The sequence below is a fragment of the Caloenas nicobarica genome, chromosome 19, assembly GCF_036013445.1.
Source record: "Caloenas nicobarica isolate bCalNic1 chromosome 19, bCalNic1.hap1, whole genome shotgun sequence".
In the NCBI taxonomy this organism is placed as follows: Eukaryota; Metazoa; Chordata; class Aves; order Columbiformes; family Columbidae; genus Caloenas; species Caloenas nicobarica.
Window position 1 is genome coordinate 1,170,232 of NC_088263.1, and position 25,607 is coordinate 1,195,838.

General features: G+C 49.0%; 1 protein-coding gene across 8 annotated transcripts in view; it reads right to left on the reverse strand.

Moving 5' to 3' along the window:
- Nucleotides 1–25,607, reverse strand: part of EXD3 (exonuclease 3'-5' domain containing 3) — a 291,985-nt gene that overhangs the window by 108,645 nt on the left and 157,733 nt on the right. For all 8 annotated transcript variants that reach the window (XM_065648437.1, XM_065648436.1, XM_065648434.1 and 5 more), the window contains 2 exons: nucleotides 22,526–22,579; nucleotides 20,682–20,813 (listed from right to left, as the gene is read on the reverse strand). In XM_065648437.1, the coding sequence (XP_065504509.1) occupies nucleotides 20,682–20,813; nucleotides 22,526–22,579 (186 nt within the window). The remainder of the gene's footprint in view (nucleotides 1–20,681; nucleotides 20,814–22,525; nucleotides 22,580–25,607) is intronic.

A 25,607-nucleotide genomic window follows, 5' to 3' on the forward strand; every position in this document is an offset into this window, starting at 1 on the left:
ACCCATTCATGGTGATCAATATGGAAAGGGGGAGTGTCAGGAGGATGGAGCCAGGCTCTTCTGGGTGACAACCATGATAGGACAAGGGGCAACGGGTACAAACTGGAACACAGGAGGTTCCACTTAAATATGAGAAGAAACTTCTTCCCGGTGAGGGTGCCAGAGCCTGGCCCAGGCTGCCCAGGGGGGTTGTGGAGTCTCCTTCTCTGCAGACATTCCAACCCGCCTGGACACCTTCCTGTGTAACCTCATCTGGGTGTTCCTGCGCCGGCGGGGGGATTGCGCTGGATGAGCTTTCGAGGTCCCTTCCGATCCCTGACATTCTGGGATTCTGTGAGATTCTATGATTCTGTGTGACCTTGTCCATAGGCCACTCATTTCTCCTGGGTTCCTTAGGAATGCATTTTCAAGAGAAGAAACAGATGCAGTGACATGACTGCTCCAAGCAGGGAGAGCTGTCCCGCGTGCCTCGGCCTCCGCACCCGCACGCAGCGCAGCGTCACCTTCACATCTGCGCCTGCACCCCGGCCTCCGGCTGCCGAAACGCAGGAGCTGCCTTTCACAGTTTTGTTTCAAACGTTCCCTAGTTCCAAAAAGACAAAGGATTATGCTCTGTATTTCCAAGAGATCCATCATTGGTATGGAGGAGAGTTAAAAGTTTCTATATCCATAGAGAAGAAAGGGGAGGAATACGAAATACTTCCATCTTCCAAAATTGTTGTGATGAGAGTTCATCTCAAAGCAGGACATTCTGAGGTCCCCAGATACCTTTCCAGGGCAATGTGGATTTTTCCCTCATTCAGTAATCCCAGTTTGCTAGTTTTGTGTTGTGCCAAGGCAGATCAGTCCCAAAGCAGAAGCTGCACACAAATGGTAGATTTGCACCAAAGCACTGATACCAAATATTTCAGAGGAAAATGTGCTCTTGGTCCAAAGGTTTGTGTGAGTTTCCAGCTGGAGATGGAACTTCAAAGCAGAGGCTCAAATCTCTAACGAGGGAACAAGCCTGCTGGGAAACCTTTAATCATTGTCACTTGGACAAGCAACACACAAATAATCTCCCCTCAGAGGTCTCTTGCTCCTGGGAAGTAGCTGGTTTGTACTTTTATGTTTTGGAAAAACGTTACCTAGGCTTGAAGGATTGATCTTGAATTGAGGTTTTCACTTTAAACCTGAAATCAAGGCTTGCTGGCACAGAACGGGGAATCTGCAAAAACTATTCGAGAAGACGGGTTCAGTCCCACCACCTCCTTTTCCAGCAGAAATCCCTCATTTCTCTCCCTGTTCAGCTGCCCTGAGGCCCACGACCCCACTGGGACTCCGCAGAGGGAGGCTGGGTCACCAGCGCCCAGCTCTTCTCTGCCGCTTCTGCTCCGGTCTCTGCTTTGCGTTTCGCTTGTGCAAGAGCTCTCACAGACCTTACAGTCTCCCTCGTGTACCACTGTCCTCCTCCAGAAGGTCTTGGCACCTTCATAATCTGCAACAAATAAAACATCCTTCAGATCTCCCCAGTAAATGGTCTCTCCAGCGCCTTCAAGCTCACCAGCATCGTGCAGCTCAGGCACAACTGTCTCGCTGTTCTTCCCCCTCTGGGCTGTGCAGGACAGGGCAGGGTCTCAGACTTGCTTCACACATTTCATGTTCAATTATTTTAGGAACAGTCGTACTTGTATTGCACCAACAAAAGCTCGTTTCTTGGCCAGATTACACTCAAACCCACGGTCCTGGACTCACGTCAGCAGCAGCTCTCGATATATTAATGACCACATGGTCCAACCCTACCTTCTCATACGGCAACTTCTGATTCAGCTCAGCGATGTTAGATTAAAACCTGCTAAATGTGTTGCAGTGTAAATCCCGTGAGGGCTTCACTAACCTACACCACAAACGAACTGCAGCACCCACAGTGCTGTAACAAATTATAGGTCTTACAGGAACACTGAAAATTCACACGACTTTTCTGCCTTCGAAGCTGGTTTCCTGACACACACTTTAAGAATGTGTTTCCTCTGTAGGCTCAACAAATGCCTGAAACGCGCTGGTGAGCCAAGGAGAACAGCTGCCTCTCTTCAGATTTGAACTACTCTCACCACCGCCCCCAAAACCCAGCACAGGAGCGTTCTCATTATTAGAGAGGATAAGTGCTTGTGCTGAAAGAAAAATGTAAATTGCTCTAAAAGAGATGCCAAATTAGCACAAGTGACCCACGACCAGCAATGCAAAAATTCTCTAGTGGAGATTTAAAGGCAGTTAAATGTCTCAGCAAATTAGCTTCGAGCTGCCACGATGACAAGCCTCCCCTCGCACTCATACTACGATCGCTATAAAACAGTTGTTGTTCCAAAGCGTTTCTGATTAATTTTGCTCTACTGCTGGGGAAAAAAATGCAAAATGTCACCATTGTAAAACTGCCAGATGTGCATGTTCAGTTAAATCATACAGACCCTTCAGGTGACAAATGCCTCCCATGTCCTCCCGGTTTTGCCAGTGTGCTGCAAACCAGGCCCTTGGCACTTCTGTCAAGTCTTCGGAGCCAAAGTAATATTTCTGCTAAACTCAGATGCAGTTCTGTGGATTATAGCCTGAGAAAGGTAAGTGAGTGACAAAGGCTGCAATGTGACAACACAGCAAATGCAGCAGCAAAGCTTCTGCTCCGGGCTCAAAGGCAGCGCAGGCACATGACACGAAGCACCAACACAACACAAAATTAGGGAGACAGTTCATACTCCTACAAAATATTTTAAAAATTCAAGCTAATTTGTCCCGGCTGGCTTTCAGCTGGAAGAGTACGGCCCACCAGTGCCTCCTGACACACCAGTCACCCCCGTCCCCTTCCCGCCGGCGCGGGGATGGGTGACGCTGCCCGGGGCTGCAGGGACAGCGCAGACCCACCGGCCCCTCCGCCCCCGCAGGAACCAGGTAACGAATCGCTGCTCTCCAACCCCCACCCAAAGGAGATTTGCACTCGAGCCTTCTAGGAAGAAAACATTAATTTGTACCCAGGTCTGTACGCCATCAGCAGGACCCCTGTAAGTGCTGAGCCCTCCTGCTTTTCCTTCCTCTGGCCAGGAAGGACTTATGTTTTTTCCCAGTACGTCTATGCACGCTCAGAAAGAAACCCAGCAGCTCAAGAGTGCTTTTGATGAAATACTATAGACCTAAAATATTTGATTAGCAATTTGTTATGGAGGTAAGCACTAAAAGCACACCGTAAGCACATTAAGAAACACCATGTCTACAAGGTACAGAAAAGGCTGTAGGAACATGCACCACGTAAAACCACAGGCTGCAAAGAGAGAGAAAAGGGGCTGGTGGCACTGACTGCAACTAAGGCTCACTGGGAACACGGTTGTACATCTCCATAAGCTGAAAAACTACAGTGTTACCATTATTAAAATACTCCCTATAAGGAGAAAAGCAGGGCCAATGCTCCAAGGAGACACGCACACAGCCCTGTTCCTTTTCTAAAAATGAATCCTGATGAATATGTGACCTTTTGATGACTCCTTCCCTTCTAACAAACGGGCTTCACAGAAAGAATGTGAATATACATTTGAAGCATCTACTAGCAGAAACTGAATTGTGAGGATGTAAACTTCAGAAACTGCGCCAGAAACCTACATTGTTCCCATCCAGACGAGACAGAAATAAATCGATCGATTAATTGAACATTTCAAACTCCCAGAGTCTCCAAGGAGCACCTTGAGTGAACTCTAACGAAGATGTAGATAAAGATTTGTTGGCAGAGGCTGAATTCTTCTCAGCAGCCAGAGGAGAGGAATATGCAAATCCCACTAAACTTGGTAGGAATTGGGTTCCTTGCATCCACAGCCACCAACAAAACATCACGTCTGGAGTTCCTCAGCAAGCAATCGTAAAACCAACACAACAAACAAGCGTAACCAAGCTGCAAGCTGTCTTCAGATAACTTCTACACAAGACACGGACCTGCTGGAGAGGGGCCAGAGGAGCCACAGGAATGATCCGAGGCTGGAACAGCTCTGCTGGGAGGACAGGCTGAGAGAGCTGGGGGTTCAGCTGGAGAAGAGAAGCTCTGGGGAGACCTTAGTGCGGCCTTTCCGGACTTAAAAGGGGCCGATAAGAAAGATGGAGACAGACTTTTGAGCAGGACCTATTGTGACAGGACAAGGGATGATGGTTTTAAACTAAAGGAGGGAGATTCAGGCCGGACATGAGGAAGAAATTGTTGGCCCTGAGGGTGGTGAGAGCCCGGCCCAGGTTGGCCAGAGAGGTGGTGGCTGAACCATCCCTGGAGACATCCCAGGCCAGGCTGGACGGGGCTCTGAGCAACCTGAGCTGGTGCAGATGTCCCTGCTCGTGGGGGAGCTGGGAAGGTCCTTCCAACCCAAACTGTTCTGTGATTCTGTGAAACGAAATTTGTATTTGTACAAGGTTTTCCTCTTTCTCAGAGGAAAGCCCTAAAGGACAGGCAGCAGGTCAGTGCAATGGCTGGGTGACCCCACATGGTGTGAGACATGCTCTCTTCTCAAAGAGCAGCTCCTCGCTTGGGACCAGCGTGTTCTGGCGCTGCCGACACGCCACCTGGCACAGGGCCGTGCATCTGAAGGGCGGCAGCTCGGCAGGACTTGCCCAACCGCGCTCCATGGGGAGCTCAAGTGTGGGCAGGGGGGTTCCTCATACCAGACCCCTCTGTAGGAGCTGAGAGCTCGAGCCGTAGAGACCGGGCAGGACACAGAGCTGCTCCCCGACACGCAGCAAAGCCGACACCGCGCAGCCCCCGCAGTCCTTGCGCTCTCCCCAGGCCTGGGCAGGACAGCACGGCACCATGAGGAAAGTCCTGTTTGGGTTTCCCCGGTGCCCTGAGCTGCACACCCTGTGAAGTGTGGTGAACAGCTTTTCCTCCCGCTTCTCCTCCTCATTCCTGTCTCATCTTCACTTTCTCGCTCCCCGTTGGCCGATGCTTTTATAGCAGCATCTATCACCACAGCACCTGAGTCCACCACAGGTAGACAGAAAGTCCCCAAAGGCCTCATTTTCTTTGCACCTTTGTAATTTTGCTTTTGCATTTCCCTTATTTTTGTAACAAGAGGCTGAGAATCCATGAAGATGGTTGTAGCAGGCAGCGAGCAAGGAAGAGCTGTTGTTACAGGCACACACTTTTCTTTAATGGCAGCTTGGAAAAATACTGAATCATGTTTCTTGTCCAAATGTGCTCTGCTCTGCAGCCGTCCATTAAGCAGTGACTAAATAGTTTCCCATAAAAGCCCAAGGGCCTGTGAAAGAGCCTGACGGAATCTTATTCCCTCTTTAACTTTCAAAAGCCATTAACTTCTCCCTCTTTTAAGTTCCCCAACTGGTAGGGGTTTTTGGAAGCAATCCTCTCAGCAGAGGAGCTGTGAGGCTGGAGGGACCCGCCAGTGTGCCCTGCTCCCGGCTCTGCGGCGAGGGGACACCGGGCCGAGCCGCCGGCAGGTCCGCGCGGCCAAAAAGCGGCGAATTTCTGCAGCTCCAGGGAGTTTCCTGGAAGAGCGGTGCGGTGAGCCCTGTCCTGGCCGGCGCCTCGCTGCAGGACTCCCTCTCCTTGGCTGTAATTCCTCCATCCCAACAGCAAGTTCAGAAAATAACGTAATGAAAACAGTATTTTATTTTTATTTTTTCTTCCTTTTTTTTTTTCCACTGCTCATTTTATTTTACTGAGCTACTGCATACGGAGCCGAATCTTTATTTTGGCTCATGTCCTCTTGCAATATCATTACCCGCGCGCAAAGGAAAAGCCCTCTGGAGATTTCCAATCCAAACAGGCCCTTGTTTTATCTACAACTATTTGAGTACATGACCTCAGATAACCCCGTGGCCAACTGTGTGCCAAACTCAAACTGCAGCCATGGGAACTTTAAATACAGAGAAGATTTTCCAGCTTCCCTCCGAAGGGGAGACGTCGGGTTTCTTGCTCTCTTTGGGTCGGACGGAGCCGGGAAGCCGGGCTGTGCCAGCGAGAGCGCGGCCCTGGAGCCGCGGTGGCACCGCGGTGGCACCGGCTTCACCCCCACCGCAGGGACCTCCTGGGCTCAGGCAGCAGCACAATCGACCTTCGCCACGTACAAACAGTCACCGTCCCCCTTGCTTCTCAGGGTTCTGCTCCGGCTTCAGATTACTGCAAAGACAAACAGCTGCACTTGGGCCAGCAGGCTCGTCCGTAAGGCTGTGTTTGGATTACTCTGGACAGGGGAGGTTTTTCATCTTCATTAGCCCGTTGTTCACAGCCACATCCGCAGTTTCTCAGTGGGTCAGAGCCTCTGGCTCTCTACTGGTGTTTATGAATCTAAATTGATCAATTAATCTGGTATTTGAATGGAACTCAGGACACTTTGGCACCTGGTGTTTCAGACATTGAGTGCGTGTGGGTACCAAACTCTGCAAGCCCTTGGAAAACACCAGCCCAGCAAATTTAGGAACCAGAATCAGCGATAGGTATTTTCCCACAGCAGTGACTACTTGCTTTTTCTCCCCAGATCGGTACTTCTTCACGTTACCACAAATGCATTAATACAACAGAGGAGAATGAATCCTAGAGCTGAACGCAAGCACAGAGGAAAAACATCTCAAGCTCTAGAAACAGCACAGGAATTTGGTCTTGACAGTCTCTGTATCAGTTTCCGACACTCTCACACTGAACACATGCCCACATTATTTCACATCAAGAACCAACCTCGTTGAGAAGGGCACAGTGCGGTGACCCCTCCAGCGCTGCTGTTTCTCCTCACCGGGATTTCCGCGGCTGTCTCTGGGGTGCTGGTCCCCGCGAGCCGGGCTGGGGACAGAGCTGTCCCAGCCGCACGCCGCTCACGTCCCGCTCACGCCAGGCCGCTGGGACTCGGGACACAAACACAGAGTTCAAAATAACCACTTGCACAGGGGCAGCTTCGACACAGGGATGGATGGCAGGACTCAGACGCCAGGCGCTGCTTTTGCACCTCAAGCAGCCCCATTGCCCTGGTCGGAGCTCCCAGAGAAAAACTGGGTCCAGTCTCCAGCTGCTGGGCAGGCTGGAGACACAAACCCGGGGCAGTTTTCAGCTGTATGCAACCATACATTCATATGCGTTACGTAGAGGCCTTTGCATTTCAAGGCTGTTGTTATTTTGATCTTTACAACCCCTGGAAAAAATGAGTTCAATTAAGTCTCATCATTAGGAATTTACATAAGGTCACTTCAAGGCTTCCTGCATTTCCTCTGGTTCCGATCACAGTGCTCCTGGTGTTTCCCCTCTTCATTTATAACCTTGTTGCTGTAGGGCTTTCCAAGTAAATCATCCACCACCAGTTTCCTCTCCTCAGCAACAGGCATCAAGTTTTTCATTCAGGCTAAATGAAGCTTCAGCTACTCCGTGCAACAGCAGCCCTGTTAAAGGCACAGCACTCCTTTGAGAGACGGCAGTTTTCCCCGCAATAAAAAATGAAATTATTTTAATACAGAAGAGAATGTATTGATTTTGATTCCTTTAGCAGGAACAAAGATTTAGTTGTATTTGGTAGCACAAGCGATGAACCAATTCTTAACATATTCTCTGGGAAATCCATTTGCTAATCACTGAGAATAGCCCTTTTCACTAGGAATAAAGTGAGAAACGCACCCAGAAGCTGTGAACTGTATTCAGTCACGATGCAAAACTGCGGCAAGGTGCACATCAGCTACAAGCTGATCAAAACGGTACGGGTTCTGCTTACACACCAACCACCTGGCTGCACACTTCATTTATAAAGCAGAAGATCAAATTTGAACCAAACCAGATTCTGAACTGCCAGATGGGTCCAAAATTAATAGATATTAACAGGGCAGGGCTGAGACAGGCTGAGGCTTCATCTCCTGAGCCAAGACTGGGCAGCCACGGAGGACAGGCCGCCCGTCCTGGCGAGCCCGTCCCTGGCACAGCGCGCGGCACCGGCCAAATTCTCCTCCTTCGTCCGCTACTGGACAGACAAGGGCTGTGCTCACAGGGCTTTGGGCAGCGCCAGCGTGTGCAGACACAGCGCAGGTACAGGAGGTACAGTCCTCCTGCCCTCTCCCTGCACATCTGGGCAGCTGCAGCGCGAACCGGGGCGGGCAGGAACTGAGCTGGGTTCAAATTAACCAGCTGGTTTTGACAGGTCCATTTCAACTGGGATCAGTTCCCTGATGCAGCCACCTTGCAGTTAAACCAGCACTTGTGCTGGGGTGCAGGGGGCTCAGAGAGGCACCGGGGTAGGGAGAGGTGAGAGGGGGCGCACGGCTTCATCTGCCAGCAGCGGCCACCTACACGGACTCAAAACTCTCACGAAATCACGGCACAAGTGTCCCCATCCCATTTCCGACAGACTCGAGCGTTTCTGCCTCTCCTCTGAAAACGGCACGTAGCAGCCCGGCTCATTCAGACATCATTCCCATTCCTGTTTGTAACCCAGAAATATCACTGTACCATCACTACAGGCTGGGGAAGAGTGAATCTTGTTGCACCTCAGATACAGACCCTGGCTTCATCTTTCAAAGTCTTTCATATTTTTCTGTGACTTTCAAAAAGGACATTTTAAATGTTAAAATGCAGTAATGCCTCAAGCTAGTGGGGATACTTTCCACCTAACCTTTTTCCTCTATTTATTCCATGTCCTTGACTGACACAGCTATCTCTCTTCTGCCAAGCAGTCAGCTATATACTCATGGATGAGCCTTTGCAACTGAAAAAATAACTAGGCTGACGCAGCTTAGGTAGGAGAATCTGACTGTGCGTTGCTCCTGTGCTGGCCCCAGGAAAGGGACACCCTGCCACTTCAAAACCTGGGAGGTCTGAGAGTTTGGCAGAAATCCCCTGGGAGGCCTGTCATTAGCCATTTAAAACTGTCTATAGTATAGGGCTGAATTGAAGCTCGGACAAAGCCCCTGCAGAGCTATCTGTCAGGAAAGGCTCCCGACACTGGCAGGGGCCGTTAACAGTAACAATGATGACAATATAGCGGGGATTTTCAGGGGTGGGGACTTCAAAGAAACCCTAAAGAGGTATTTTTCATTAAGAAGTAAGAAAGCAGCTGAGCATTGGTTTTGGCACTAAAGCTGAATATGAATGTTACTGCGGCAAGTCACAGATCAGCAACAGCATAAACTGACACCCATTTAAATGCGCATGTGCTGCTTTTCCGTACTGCTCCCATGCCACTGGTTTTGCGCTACCTGGCCAAGACAGCAGCCCTTGGGCCATCCCTCACTACCCTGGGATCCTCCGGTGCTTATAAACTTCAATAAGCAGCCAGTGAGCCCCTTAAAACGACTTCTACGTGCCATTGCTGTGACCTTACGGATGGACGGCCTCGTGCCGCACCGGTGTTAGTCACCCCATGGGCTAACACACCAGCTCAAACTGGCAGCAAAACCGTGTCTCCATGTGCAGAAATGACACGGAACCCACAGCCGGCAGGAACGAAGAGTCAGGAGCGGCTGTTGGTCCAGAGGAACTTTTCTGCATTGAAACTCCAAATCCGTGGTTCTATTAAGGAGGAAAGGAGTATGATCATGGAAAAAAAAAAAAAGTATAGGATGGATACCTTGAAACGCTCCTGCTACAGCAAGTCCTTCTCCTAACCACGGGAATTTACTAATGACACTATTGTTTACTGCATGATGGTGAGTCTGTGAAGAGAAGTGAACAGATAAACCCATAATGAAGATTATTCGATCGGGAGCCATGGCCGGCCCTCACCAGCCTCCTCCCGGCTCCGCAGCCCCACAAGACCCAAACCTCGCACCCTCCTCTCGGACAACACATTTGCTTTGCCAGGCCAGGGCTCGCTCAGCCCCAGCCAGATTTAGGAGCCCAGTCCCACCGTAACCACCTGTGGCTTGTGTCCCTTTGAACCCGACCCAGGGCCAGCTTTTCCCCCGCCACCCAAACCCGCAGCTATCGTATCAAGTCAGCACAGAGGAACTGCCCTCGGGGTCTGCAGAGCAGATTGACTTTCACACCTCACTGGCCACACAGAAGAAACCCAATCTAAACAGCATAACTTTGCATAACCGATTATTTTCACTGGGGTAATCTGAGCCCTCCAGTAAATGCCACTAAACGCTGCTGATCCAGGGAAGGCCCGTCGGGGCGAGGAGCGGCCGGTCCCTGCTGCGGGATGTGCTCGCTCTCGGGAGTGCAGGCTCAGTCCTTCGGCACAGGCCGGTGTCAGCACAGAAGGAAACACGAACATTTTAGTGCCCAACTCATTTATATAGTCAGAAATTGGAGCACGCAAAAATCAGCCAAGGGAAGCACGCTGGTCAGAGCCGCGGGGCAGGCTGCTGTGCAAGGAGCTGTCTGGCGTTACTGGATGTCTTTTTAACTTTCTTTTCCACAATGTCCGACACATTTTGAGAGGCTTCAGCTTTCAGGCTAACTCCCCAGTGACCTATTATCCTCGCACATCCATCACTCCATCCTGTCACCAAACAGCCATTCACATGACCTTGTTTGTAGGGAACCGTGTTCCTGCTCTGACTCCTCTGTCACCAACTTCCTTCTCTCCAGCCACCGGCTCTTTCCTCCTGCAGGACCCAGCTCACTCATCTCCCTTTCTTCCAACTCCATGAATTTAGACTGTCAAATTAAGCCCCTCACAGCTGCAGAGATGAGCGCTCTGCTCACAGCTCTGCAGGACACCCGCGCTCGCTGCCATGTCCCTGTCATCGGACACCCGAGACGTAACCTGCTCCTGCAGCCCCCTGGGACTGCCAAGCGCGGGCCCAGCTGCAGATGGGAGCTCCCATTTCAGCTGGATCGGTCTCAACATCTGGCTCCCCACGTGCCCCCTCCCCAGGCACGAGCTGCAAACATGGCAAGTGGGCAGGGGCCAGGGGGTGCTGGGCCAGCCAGACACCCGATTGTAACCACGGTCATTTCAAAGGGGAATTAGGAACATAAACCTGGCTGTGCTCACCTTAAACATATGATATTCTCCCACTTCACTAGAACGCCTCAGTAGGAGCAGCTCCCCCAGAAACCACCAAGAGAAAAGCCGAGGTGGGGGTGGGAATGGAGAAGTTACTGGGGATGAGAGAAAAACAGGCTCTCACCTGCACCTTCCCCCTGCACCTCCCTGCATGAAAGAATGATCCGCTCAGACGGTGTATCTTGAATTAAGACAGGTAAATCATCTAAATCCACTTGTCCGGAGAAAATATAACGACTCACAAGAAGCGTGCCCTGAATGTTATGTTTTCCACCTTCACCAAAACCCTGTGCTGTCATTTCCCCCATCTAAGCTTTCACCTCCACCGTTTTGGTACAGATTAGCACACTCTCAGATAAGCTCACTATAAAAAACTTTTCTGCTACTGAGGGATTTCTATTTCCTTCTTGGGGGGAGAGGAAAATTTATCCTGAGCCTCTTAAAATGACTGATTCAATGACAGCATCCATGACTAGCTCATCAAAATCTTACCTTGGGGTTACAGCACACAATATAGCTGTATTTCACCAAATAACTGCAAAATATCAACTTCTTCAAGACTGACACAATGTGCGAACTGAGAAACTCATTTAAAAGCTTTCTGTTTCTCTTTTCACTAGGATACTGCTTTACCTGTCCTTGTTTCTGAAACATTGCCTGACCCTTGGATTAAAGGGTTTACACAAAAACACAAAGTTGTCTCTTCTTACACCAAGTAAGTCATTTAGAGCACATGCACCTTATGGGGCCCAAACCCTGCGTACGTTGCTTCCCATTTTTACCATTAGCTGAAAATGTCTTCGCAGCAGTAGATGAAGAAGCGAATCATGTCCTGTATCCCGCAGGGGTTTGTGGACGTATGGTTTTGGTGAAGGGTGTAATCTCATACAAGTAACACTATGAATAACAGATATAGTTCATTTTATGCCAATAGGAAGTTACACAGTTTAATGCCTAAAGGTCTTCAGATAAACGCTGTCGAACAACTACAGATCTGGCAAAATCCGACAACGAAGCCGAGTGTGTGTAGCTTAGTGTACAATGCTGACTCAAACGAAAGCTTCAGAAATGCCTAGAAATCCCGCATTCTTCTGCAGGAACAAAGCTTTGCTGCCGGGGCCAGCAGCTGCGCAGGCAAACGCTGCAAATCGCGGACGACTGCAAACCCGCACAGCCCCCGCAGCACAGAGCAGCGCTGGACGGCATCTGCAACAACGGGACAAGGGCTTTGGGCAGGATTCTCCACAGGACTTGGGAAAAAATTGCTGCGATACCACCTGTGTGCAAGATGGCCCACGATGGTTCAGGTGAAAGGCTCCTTTCCGACCCTACTCAATCATCTTGGGCTGTGAAGGGAAAATAAAAGCCTGGAGGCTGCCTGGATGGGTTCGAATCAATTCATTTCACCTGAACTAATAATGAATCTGGTCACTCCACTGAGAAAACAAGAACTTTGACATTATTTAACTTCTGATGTATAAGGTCTCTCAAATAATGAGAATCGCTAATTGTGTTGCTGGTCTATGTGTAGGACTGGCATCTTGAGAACCCACCAGTATAAATATACAGCCATTCAAACAGCGGAGGGGGACATCCCATCCTTACCATGACGTACGAACGAAGACCATTATAAGGGCACCAATGTCAAAAAAGAGGAGAAACTCCGTAGTGTATAAAACATGGGAATTTTGACTTCTTGATAGAGTCAATACACTGAACTCTGACCTCAGGAGGCACAGGGGACTGGAATCCAACAGAACTCAAATCGGCTACAAATCTCGTTTTCTCATGACATTTGAGAGAAAACATGGGGACGGTTTCTTTGGGACCCAGGGGAGTTAGAGCTGTGTCACTGCCTTCTCCAGAGAGTTCTGCGCCTTCCTTACAGTCACTCCATCACTGTCACCCACTGACCTTTCTTTACTTTCTCCCAGTGCAGCAGCATCACTGCTGACCAATGCACTTCACACTCTGTCCAAACCTGCGAGAGGAAGAAAAAGTCTTGTACAGAACTGTATAAAAGGACATTTACTCTGCAATACACTGTGCCTTCTTTTCTTTGCTAGTCTAAATACAAGTGCTGTTTTCACTGCCAATCCTTGTTTGCTTGTGCTGTTTCCACTGGCTAAAACCAGCGTTTTTCCAGCTAGCGTTACCCTCCAGAAAAAAACACACATTCATACCTTTCTTGCGGTTAGCACAGGAGAACAAAACCAGTTCCCAGGAATAAGGATCATTTTCTCAAAAGACAACATTTGCTGTCAGCCGAGGTTTGACCTCTAATGGCTAATGTGGCATTATTATTTTGAGCACTGTAATACATAACACCGTGAAAAATGGACAGTTTTTCCCAACCCCTTAAGCTTAATATTCGCCTGCAGCTTTGCAAGTGAAAAGAAGAGAAAGGAAATAAACACACAAACCGAAACCTTGGGTACAGTCTCTCGCATACACCTGCAAAAAGAACTTAAAGACAAAGATCTGTAAAGGAAATTTCACTGGAAATCAAGCTTTTGCAGACACTGAGAAAGAAAGTCTGCAACATGAGACTGTCTTCCTTGAAGAAACACAGCTGATCTGCTGCATTCCCATATCTGATTTCCACTAGTCTGTGTAAAACATAAACCTCACGCTAACCCTATGAAAACAGTCAACACGCTGGAGAGACAACAGTCTGCTCCGAGCTGGTGAAAGGGGGAAAAAAAAGTCTCAGGCTGTCATTCTTCCCTTGCTGTGACCTTCATGCTCCACTGAATTTCTGAAGATACTGAAATCTTGGCAGGGAAGTGTACAGTCTGTGGGAACCAGGCAGCACTGTCCGGGCTCGCTGGCGAGAATTAGGCCCAGTCGAGCCCTTTTTTTGGGGGGCCCCTGAGCTTTGCAGGGGCAGCAGCGCAGTGCTGAGTGAACACAGATGGGTGCTGTATGTACCCGGGTGTTGTCCTGGGGACCCTCCTGCGTGTCCCACGGCGGAGCCGGGATGGGCCGTCCTGCCCAGCACCACCAGTTGGGGTTTGCTCAGCTCCCACTGGGATCTCACATCCCTCCGGCGGTCCCCGTGTCCCCGTCCCTAACAGCGACCACTCCCTCTGAGCCCTCGCTATGGCTTATAAAGCCTTAGAGATCAGCAAATCAAAATCTCAACTGGAGACTCGCAAGGAGCACAATTTGCTACGACAAAGGATCACAAAGCCCGATGCTATTGAAGGAACGTTGTGTAGAGCCATTCCAAATAAAAAGAGCTACATCCCTGTGGACGAAACGCCGCTGCGCCTGGGCCAGGTGCGTTCAGGACTGAACTCACATTCAGACAGTCCCGGGACAAGCACCTTTTGAGGTCAATTCGCTCCCTCAAACGTCTGCAGAGGCAGAATAATCCCAGCTGTGCTTCCTGGCCAGAGCCTCAGCAGCACAAGTTGCAGATTACATCTAAATTGCCAAGCCCAGGATAAACAAAAAGATTAAGAGGGCCTTACCCTTTGTGTTGAACAATCGCACTCTGAAGCAAGAAATCCCAGCCTAGGTGGTGGGCAGGCACCGGGCTGCGTGCTCGGTTTGGGTGAGCAGCGCACTCACACATCTGGGGAAACCACAGATGCTCTGAATCACAGGTTTTCCTGACCTGTAGGCGCTGACAAATTGCATCCTACGGATGAACCTTTTATTAAACCACAGAAGGTTTCAAAACGATATTCATTTTCTCAGCATTCCCAAGTCAACAAAATCCAGGACACATGACCCTTCTTAATTCTTCATTTAGATGGTGACACGGCCCTTTCCAAGGAGGTTTCAGGGCTGAAAGGAAGTAAATGGGGACGCGATGTTATGTCAGTGGATGGCAGTTGAAAAGCCAAAATATGGGCTCTGAGTGCTGACATTTTTGAAATTCTTTGCTGGTCACCTCAGCTCCATTTCAGTTGCAGATGCTTTTTGTCCTAAGCAACTCCTGAGACAAGCCCCTCGCTGTCTGCTGGGCAGAAACATTTTACAAAATACGCTGCCTTTAAATTCTACCGTTTTTTCACTGCGCATGGGGAAGGACAACTGGTGCATTTAAAAGAATAAGTTGGCTGTTGCTCAGGCCAAGAAAGGTGACCACAAAACAAAATTGCCCTGGTCCCCCTTCCATGGCACGCTCGAGCAGGGAGATAGCTGCTCGGCTCACAAGTTAGTGAGAACGATGGTGTCTGGCAGTTCTCATCATCATCTGGACCGACAGAGCAACCCACATAAAAGGAACAAAAAAGCCTGCTGATCAGATTGGTGTGACAGAGGCTCATGAGAGACATGCACATTTTCAACCTAGACGACAGCTTGAGGGATCTATATTACTAATTATCGACTAATATTGCCGGAGTTCCCAGGCTGGCTTCAAAGGTTCTCACAAAATGCCCCAAGCACAGGGTTTTTCATCTAATCATAAGGCCTTTTTCTTTGTCCCCGCTAAATGGATTGCTCCAGACTGGGCTCCCTCTGTGTAAATCAGCTTGCACATGATGAGCTTTGCAGCAATGAAATTCGTTACCTTAACCACAAAAAACCAGAAACAGTTGCTGCAACTGTTAGAGCACTTTTGCACCTAATTTCAAAAAAAAGGGTGGTTTCCTCTCTTCCTCTCCCCTCCCCTCCTCCCCGCCTACTCCTAATCCCATGCTAACACCTTTCTGAAAGGCTGGGGAGAGCAGCTTTGAAACAGAGAGAGCAGGGAAGGGGGGGGAAGATATCAGATCTCCAGACAATGAAATAAAGCAGCTATCTCTCACATCCTGCAGCGCTCCGGCTGAGGTCATAAGTTAAACAGGACATCAGAATAGGTGATGTAATTTGTTTATTTAGGATCAGAGCACTCAGTGAAGTGAAAGAGACAACCTATTTGAATTTGCGGATAATCCTATAATAAATGCAGGGCTGTTCAGTTGCAGAAACTGCAGCTGGAGCCGGAGATTTTTTTCTTCTGTGCACATTTATTTTTGCAAGGGATATGATTGCAATCATTTTTCCTTGCAGGAAAGCCACGAAACCTCACCTGGGATCAGCCTCCCATTGTGTTCGGTCTTGTTCAAACAGGCTCCCTGCCCCGGACAGCTAAAGGCTAAAGGGTCAAGGCAAAGAGAGGCTGGGAAAGGCAAGAGAGGCCCGAGGGGGCGAGGAGGTGGCACCGACACACAGACACACGGACACACAGACACAGGGCCACGCTGCAGGTCCCGTCCCCCATCCCACTCCCTCCCTCGTACCAGAGCAAAGCTTCAGGCTCCAAGTTAAGCTGAGCAGCAGTTAGGCTTTCAAGTAAAGCACGACTCAGCTTTTCTGAAGACGGACGGGCCCTCCTGGCTCCAGATCTGTCTGCAGAGCCTCAAACCAGCAAGGATTTTACAGCAGAGTTATAAACCTTTAATGACGAGGTTCTTGTATAACAGGAGTAAGTTATCAGTAATCCAGTACAACACCAAACATGCTGTTTTCCCTTCAAACTGTCGTGACAAACACTTGCGATATAAAGATTTAAAGCTAACAACTTGCCCTGTTTATCTCCTCAGTTTATCACCATTCAAACCGTAATTTCACCCTGTCACTGCTGCACAGAGCGGCATTACTCACGACTGAGGGCTGCCAGCTCCTTTCCTGAATTTATCTGCTTTGACACAAGTGTTTTTTCACCACCAAAAGTCGGCTAGGCCAGACACCATACCTGAGCCAAAAGAAGCAAAATGTCCTGGGTACCTGGGGCTCCCCAAGAGCCGTGCATGGAGAGGCACTGCCAGGCCAGGAGACACAGTCTGCACCTGCTTCAGATGGATCTTCAATCAGACGGCACAGAAAAACAAGATGGAAAAAGCCAAGTCAGCTACGCAGGTAATATCTGGCAAGATGTCCATGTTCAAGTGTTTCGTTAGGAGACTGGAGAGGAGCTGGTGACCTCCTGCTGCCCACACCCGAGTGCCAAAGCAGCAGACGTGCCCCAGGCACTGGCACCGCGTCCCAGCGAGGGCTGGGAGACGACCTTGAATGGACCGACCTGCCAGAGGAGCCAAATGTCAAGCCCCCTGTGAAATGACACGGGTGTCAGATGTTTGTATTCAGAACTGTAGCCATCCAGCAGGTCACTGTCTCGGGCTGAGGTTTTTTCTTTGTCAAATCGAAGCTCTGTGATAGAACTTCCTCCAAGTTGCCCACAGCAGAGGATCACTGACCTTCTGCTCAAGCCAGTTTGGTTGCTGACCCTACGGCTACTCACAACAGCCCCTGACAACTCCACAAAGATCTTCCCGGCGAGTGTAAGGTTCCAATGTGCTGAATTTATCATGTAAGAACACCCCGCAGCATGCAGTTCACATCACCCCTTTCTGAAGGAGCTACTTTTGGATATCTGGAAACAAGAAAAGCTGTAGACAAGATATTCAAATGCATGCAGAGGTGACAGACAAAAGACATGGGAATGGGTTTATTTCAAAGATTTTAAGGCTGGGAAATGTATGACTTTTTCTGAGGGAGGGTGAGGGGTTGCATGTCACCAGGAGATAGAATTCATCTTATTTTCACTCAGTCCCCCTAAAATGTTCCTCACCGAAGGGAACTCCAGGCCTGGCTAAAGCTGCTGCGCACAGGTGGCTTCTCTGTGGCCACCAGAGTCCTCACGATGCAGCAGCCCAGGGACACACAGCGGGACGACCGTACCTGGCCACGGCACAGCCGGCAGCACCTCCAGTTCTGAGCCTCTAACCGGAACAACCGAGCTGAAGCCCAGCACAACTGGAAGCAGAAACACCGAGAAACCCCTGGGTGAAATCCTTCTTGCACTTGCTGCTCTAAGTCAGACAGAGGCAACTGGTATTTGCCATTGTTTTAACAGAAACAGGCAGTATTTTGGCAGGGTTACAAAGCAAGCTTTTATGCCTGCAAAAGAGAGAGCATCCATCCCTGCTGAGGGAGCTGACGGAGGAAACATATTTTAGAGAAATCTCGGGTACAACATTGAATTGGGACCTATTTTTACCGTGTGCTCTGCACTACACGCATTAATTGTTACAGCAACAATATTTGCTGACATATTCACTGAAATCTTTTACAGAACAGAAGCCCAAGAGACAAAACAAGCCCTTGCTCCACAGACAGAGCGAGGCAGGCAGGATGCCACGTTGCTTCCTGCGACACACACAAACTCTTATCTCCGCGGGACGATCGCAGGCGATGACCTGTCCCCAGCGCTGGCGAGCACGGCCGGGCTGTCCCTCCTGCCCCGCCAGGCACAGACGCCGGGCCCAGCTCCACCTCGGGGGGAAGGAGAGCGGCCCTGGTCACCAATGAGTGTTCCTGTCCCTCTCCTTCTGCCGAGCACGTGTCGGCAGCACTGGGGTGCTCCTGGAGGCCTAGACCCATGGGGACACCACCCCTCAGCAACACACGGTTCTGCAAGGAGGTGGCAGGTGCCAAAGCAGCCTGCGAGCCCTGAGGTCTGTAACCCAGTTAAAACCAGAACGGGCAGTATGGAAGGCACGGCTCAGGATCTAGCCTCCCTCCTAATTAAGCCTGATCAGAATCACGGAATCATCTTGGTTGGAAAAGACCCTCAAGATCATCAAGTCCAACTGTTAACCCAGCCCTGGCACTGCCCCATGTCCTGAGAACCTCATCTCCGTCTGTCCAACCCCTCCAGGGATGGTGACTCCAGCACTGCCCTGGGCAGCCTGTTCCAATGCCCCACAGCCCTTTGGGGAAGAAATTGTTCCCCAGATCCAACCTCAACCTCCCCTGGCGCAACTTGAGGCCGTTTCCTCTGGTCCTGGCGCTTGTTCCTGGGGAGCAGAGCCCGACCCCCCCTGGCTCCAAGCTCCTTTCAGGCAGTTCAGAGATCAGAAGGTCTCCCCTCAGCTCCTGTTCTCCAGGCTGCATCAGGTTTGCAGAGAATTAGGACATTTTAGAAAGAACTTACAGATGAAGTGCTGAGGTCTCTGTTGGTCACAGTGGCCCCAGAGCACCCTCTTAAAATCAGAAATTTGCCATTTTGGAGGAGGGCAGTCCCTGCTCCGCAGAGGTGCGGTACGATCCTGCCCCAGACCAGCCGTACGAGCGAGCCGGGATCCTCCCCGAGAGCAACAGCAACGTGTTAGCAAAACTCGCACAGTCTCTAGAGGACAGCTGAACAAAATCAGCTCCTAAATGCCAAAGCCTTAAATGTAGGTAAATAAATGATTCAGAGCACCGAACAGTTTGACAAATAATAGCATCTTCCCATGGCTAGTGGTGTAAAACATGCAGCTGTTCTACCACCACAATTTACAGGGAAGGCATTTCTCCTGGAAGTAAGAGAACACTTAGTATATATTCCTAGCCAGATTGATTACCCCTATTTATAATGTAAACTAAGACAGCACGTACTAAAAAGCCATATAGTTAAACAGTTCCAGACTCCAGATCATGGGCAAGGGGTCGGTTTTATATCGTATGCTGCACAGTGTTCTGCAACTATTACAGATATCACAGAGTTTTCTGCAGTACGTTTTTTTTGTGCGTGCTTATTCTTGTGGTATTTCAACAACCATCAGGAAGAACGCTGCTATTTTATGGGATCTCAGGGAGTCAGAGCATCCACAAGGTTTTTCAAACACTTTTTTTTTAATTGCAAAGAAGCCAGCATTCCACTATATAACAACTGCAATCTGTTCTCAGAACAAAAAGACTGCAAGACTGAAGGCAATACCTGAATATATCTATTTATCCTGAACTAAGATCAACCCACACTAAGTCGATCCAATCTGCAGGGTATAACGCCATCCTCCTCTTACAGACAACCTGCACAGCTGGACAACCTCTCATTTTCTCTAGAAGTTACAGATACAGTTTCAACAACCGACATCAGATATAAGCAGAGGTCTAGAAAACACTCTGGTGTGTTTGCTCAGGAGTCATTGCAATTCCTACAACACTTGTGCTGTTCCTGGGGCCAGGAGACCCGCGAGCTCGACCACAAGGCACCGAGCCAGACTACACTGGAGCGTTCAGCTGGCTTGTTTATTCCTAAGAGAAAGCTCCTTTTCTAGCCAGATTTGCAGTTTCTTCTTTTTTTCTCTCTTTAAACACAGATAAGATGAGAGAAGTTAACGTTGCAAGTTGGTTTATATTACAGTTTTTGAAGGGATAGGTTTCAGCCTGTATTGTAACAAATACAAGAGTGAAATTGGAAGAGATGGAGATTTGAGCTAACATAATTAAAATTTCTTCTTAACAACAATCCACAGATATCCAGTACCAAACACAATCTGGAGTCATCAACTAGCATGGACATGAATCAACCTAATAGCTTCTGAAAAAAAAATAGTCCTAAAAAAAAAATCTTCCTATTAAAGTAATTAAGTGTTATCAGAATCACAGAGCCATAATTAAAAATGGTTTGTAATGAAAACAGCATGTGTCCTAGACAGAAAACACAGCAACAAAGAATATAACTGTGATAGTCAATGCCAAAACACAAGCCAAGTACCAAAAATCGCAAAACCAGCAGAGTTTCTAGCAAAGCTGCAGATACGGTGCCTCTGCTCTCCTGACATCAACACTCCGATGGACATTAGAACCCTCAGAACTCCTCACGGCTTTGCAAGATGCTGCCCAAGTTCAAGCAGAAATCTTGAGAACCAAGTAGCAAACACTGAGTGCAAGACCCAAGAAGCTGAAGCAGCGCCTGCTGTGCATGAATCGGCGAGCGAGCGAGAACTGCAACTCAAACGCGCCTCGTCCTACCTGGCAGCGGCTGAAGATATCTGCCAGGGACACTTGAACGTTGAAGTGCTTCAGAACCTGCACGGCCTGTTCTTTTGCCTTTTCTGAGGAGTTCACGGAGAAACATCTTCCTTCTGCTACCTGGGACCGCAGCTTCAAAAGACAAGTCATAAAAAGACAACAAATGAGGCACTCCGTGCATCACGGTCCATGGGTATTTTCCTAATACACTTGGTTTGGTTTTAATTACATGTAATATTTGGATTTTGTATGTGCTTACAGTCTAAATTTTGATCTAAGAAGCACAACTGGTAATTTAACACTTAGCTGCTGCTGCAATAGCTCTGAGAATACTGAAGCACTGCAGCAGTGTATAAAGATGTGAAAAATGACTGCCCAAGTGCCCCCTTCAGCTTGTAATTTGGCAGTGTGGTGCTAACTGGGGTAGCAAGACCAAACTGAATTTAATCGCAGCTTTCACATGAAACCCAACCAGATTACACACAGCACGTGAAAGCCCAACATGGGGACGATGTCCAGTGACAGTTTTGCCACTTCAGCCCTTCTAGTTTATGCACCATTTCACCTGGAGCTCATGGATGGCCAATGAATTTGAAGCGGTTGGGCTGGACGTTCCCTCAATGATTGTTCCACGTTTAGCAGAGCAGTTTGTATCTGGGAACAAGCACTGGGAAGTTCCAGACACATCTTTAAGAACATGATGAGTACTCACAGCGAGGTGGGATCAGCTACGTGCAAGTAAAGGAGCCGATCGCAGCCCCGTCCTGCCCTCACGTGGGACATACAAAGGCAAAGGAACACGGGGAACCAGACAGTTCCCAGGATACTATCGTACACTGGGAATTGGTTATTTTCCTTTTGCAATTCCTACACAGTGCTTTGAAGTTAAAGCTTTGCCAAATAAGATTATGCTGGATGCAGCATTACCTATTACATCAACTGTCGGCTCAAGGAACCACAGTCTGGATCAGGAACCTGGAACGGGGCACAGCAGCCCTTGCCTCACTTGCCTCATCGTGGGGGGAGTTTCCTTCAGTGCTCAGCTATTGTGTAGGAAATGAGCAGCCTACGTTCTGCAAACACTCCAACTAGCTACTTGAGTGGTTGGGAGCTTTTATATTCATAGTTTGTAACAAAGAAGTCTTGCGCTCCGGCTCATGTGTGTCACCCAGAGGAGTTTTGCTCTTCCAGATGAATTTTTGGGCAGTACCAAAGTGCAAAGGACCTGCAGCAGGCATCAGAACTTGACAAGGTCAGTGTATTCCCAACAACACTCCATTTTGAAGTGTGTCTCGTGAAGGGCTCTGAACATCTGGTGCTGAGGGTAATGCTGGGTTTGCTTTGGGTTTTTTTGTGTATCTACAGGAACACTAAACCTCTACATCTTCCACTGGCACCCATGCTTGGTGGCTTCCATCCTCCTCCTTCCGAGCCTGAAGAAACATCTTTAAGTGTTGAAACTATGTCAGTGTGGAGCCAGTCAGTAAACAAGAAACTTAGTGATAAAAAGCATGGGAATCGAGCTGCCTTTCACCTGCCAGTGAGACCGAACAGAAACACTTTGTTCTGGATTGCTTGGCTTGATTTCCACCCCCGCCCCCAATGGCGAGCGATCGCGCTCCCCACTCACGCAGGGCTGAGTATAACAGAAATTCACCCCAAGCTTTGGTCATTCAGAACAGCAAACCTCTCAAGACCCTTAATGTAGTTTTTAGTGCAGAAAACATGGAGAAGCCAAGCCAGCTGTTGCATTCACATCTGACTTTTCCTCTTCTCTACACTGCGCATCCCAGACCACGCAATGATACAACGCCAGAAAAATGCCAGAAGCTCTGAACACTTACAGTCTGATATGGGAGTCCAGAGGTTAAAATGACTCTTCCTTCCTGTCGGGCAATCTGGAAAAAACAGTAAAAATCATAATGAACATGGGCTGAAGTTACACTGGATTGAAACTTTCCTTTCAGTCAAAGCAGAGAGAACACGAACTGGTGCTATTGAGTCCTTCTCTCCAGCGTTGCCATACGCTGGGCCAAGAGTATCTGGGTCTGGTTCAATGATACACTCGACAGCAAGCGCAGCTCAAGGTATTGCTCGCTCACTGCACATCCCCTCCCTGCCGATACCCGCCTGGCCTCACGTGCGCTGGAACGAGCTACTTGTGCATCTGCGCTGCAGATGGCCCAGGGAACCGATCCACCTTGAAACAGCCCTATCAAAAACCTTCCTAGCTTTTGTTTTTTTCCCCTAACACAGACTATTTCTATTTCCCCAGTCTGGTTCACAAAGAAGCAAGAAGTTCTGCTCGCACAGCAATGCACAAGGGAGAAAGGAAAAAATAACCCAAGCAAATAAAATGTACCATTATATGTGTCTGCAAATTTTGTAGACATTAACAGAATGATGCTCACTCCACTTGCTTGAAGATATGACGGCGTTATTCTCCCAGCAGCTCAAAAGCAGACATGCAGAAATTATGCACCCTTTCTAGGCTGCAAAGAACATCTCCATTAGAGTTTATCAGCCCCTGACTTGCAATCCTGCACTTTTATCAGAGGTCTTGTCCTTCAAGGGAAAGGTCTGTGCTGAATTATCAGGGGATGCATTACCCGCACTTGTGACCTTCGCAATAGAGTAAGAGACACTTTCAAATGGTTTAGTGCCAAAAGGAGACACTAAATCTGAAAGTGCAATTCTTTACAAGGATGAAAAGTGTGACTGATCTTTGTATGATTAAATGATGTCCCTCCCTCCCAGCCCTTCACCACTCTGGTGGGAGGGAAATATTTTCATGGCCGTAGCAGTGGAAGGATTCCCACGTGAACCAGCGCGTCAGCCCCGCTGGTGCTGACAAGAGATTGGCACTTCAAGGTAGGCAAGAGGTTATTTCTCTGCTCTGGCTTGGATTCTGTTGGAAGCCCTCACATTTTTCAGTGTTTCCAGATGTGCGTCACGGAGGTCTCTCCTCTGGATCAGAGTCTCAGAAGCTCTCTCTGGATCTCCCTTTAACCCTGGCAGGAGGACACATTTGGGATCAGAGTCCTGCTGCGCTTCCCAGACAGTCTGACAGCACCAAGCACAGCCAGGGAACACCCGAAAAACCAAACCAAGATTTTTGAACTGTCTTAGATAGCTGTTCACTTGAGACCCGCTGGACCTATGGCAACATGACACAAGAGGGTGAAGGCTCTGAAAGCACAAACTCCCCATGCAGCCAACTAAGCACCCATTTTGTTCCTATCCTGACCTTTGAGGTAGCCGCTTCCCACCCTTTCTTGCGAAGTCACTCTTTGGCTGCCAGTTCTGCACTGAGAAAGCGATTGGCAACCACTTCTAAAGCATCTTCCTACAGGCAAAATTACCGGATTTCTTTCAAAATCAACCTTCTGTCTCAATAAAGGAAAAAAATCTCCAAGAACAGCAACCTTGAAGCGGCAGCAGAGACACCCCGTGCTGTGTGCGATCCTCCTGCCTGCGGTCTGGGGTCCTGAAGAGACAACCCACCCTCACGGCACATCAGCCAGACAAGTCCAGTAAGGCAAGAGCAAAAGTTCACCACTGTGATTTGCCAACAAGGGAAGAGAGATGTGAAATTCCTTCAGACCCATGTGAACTTCAGGCTAAGTCTGAGGATTTCACAGCTGGAACACTCCATTCTGACTTCCTGCATCCAGGGTTAATTAGTTCAAGCTTGATAAATCCCCTTATCTAAATGGCTCTGCAGAGACAGGCAAAGAACATCAAATAAAAAGGAGAAAAGCAATAACTCTTCCAGCATGTTTTTCTGCCTCTGGAATGAGGACTGGGAGAAGTGCAGAGCCAGAAGAGCTGTGTGATAGCACACATCTGACTGAACCCACAGAGGATATGTGCTGCAAAAAGGGCACAATTTCTTCTTTTCCTCTGAAAGAAATCATGGAAGACAGCGCTGGGACCGTCCCGGGGATGTGTGCTTGGAGATGCAAATAAAAGGAAAAGAACAACCAGAACAGCGTTTTGGGGTGGGTGTCAGGGGCTTGTGCTCCATCCCAAGTGCTGCAGAGAGGGCACTGGCCTCAGTTTCACAATCTATTCAAAAGATAATATCAACTTCCTCTGGACAAGGCTCAGACCTTCTGGATAGAAAGCACTCCCTAATAGCTTGGTATATTATTTAGCCCTTAACATGCTTGTCTGTTCGGCCAACTTTCATCTTCCAGAGATGAATGAACTCAAATGAACTATTACAAGGGAGACGTGGAAGGGCAACGACTGATGAGAGGGCAGTGACAGACCCCCTGTTTCAAAGCCAGCACCAGCGGCAGAATGATTCGTGACGACCTAGATCATCTTGAATTAAGGCCAAAGAAGGTTTCAAGGAACAGCAGCACGAGGCTGTAGATTTGTAATTTAGAATTTGCCAAGCCCGTGGATGACACGTGCTAGGCAATGCCACGTGTCCGCGAAGAGGCAAACGGCAGGGGGCCAGGAAAAGCCGTGACGCCCCTGGCAGTGGCAGAGGTGACACAGCGATCCTGAGCCTCGGCCAGCAAGGTCCCAGCTCAGACAAGAAGGGAGCGGACAGAGAGCGTCTGCCCCAGGATGTGTGCTGGGAAAGCAACCAGACAAGGATCTACTAGAGAAGTGGATCACAAACCTCAGTCCAACCCTGAACCCCTGACCTGTCAGCTCAGGCTCTTCTAGAACAGACAGTAAAGCAAGAGCTTAGTAGCTACGAACACACTCATGCCACCCCTGCAGTGCTCCTGCTCTACTGCTGGTATTTCAACCCCAGACTTCTCTTCAGCATTCCTGAAAAACACACATTGTACTGAGTTATTGCATGATTTTGTGATGTGGCATCAAGTACCACACCATGTCACCAGGTCTTAGGGACATGGTTTACTTCTTAGGGACATGGTTTAGTGCTAGAGTTAGGTTATGGTT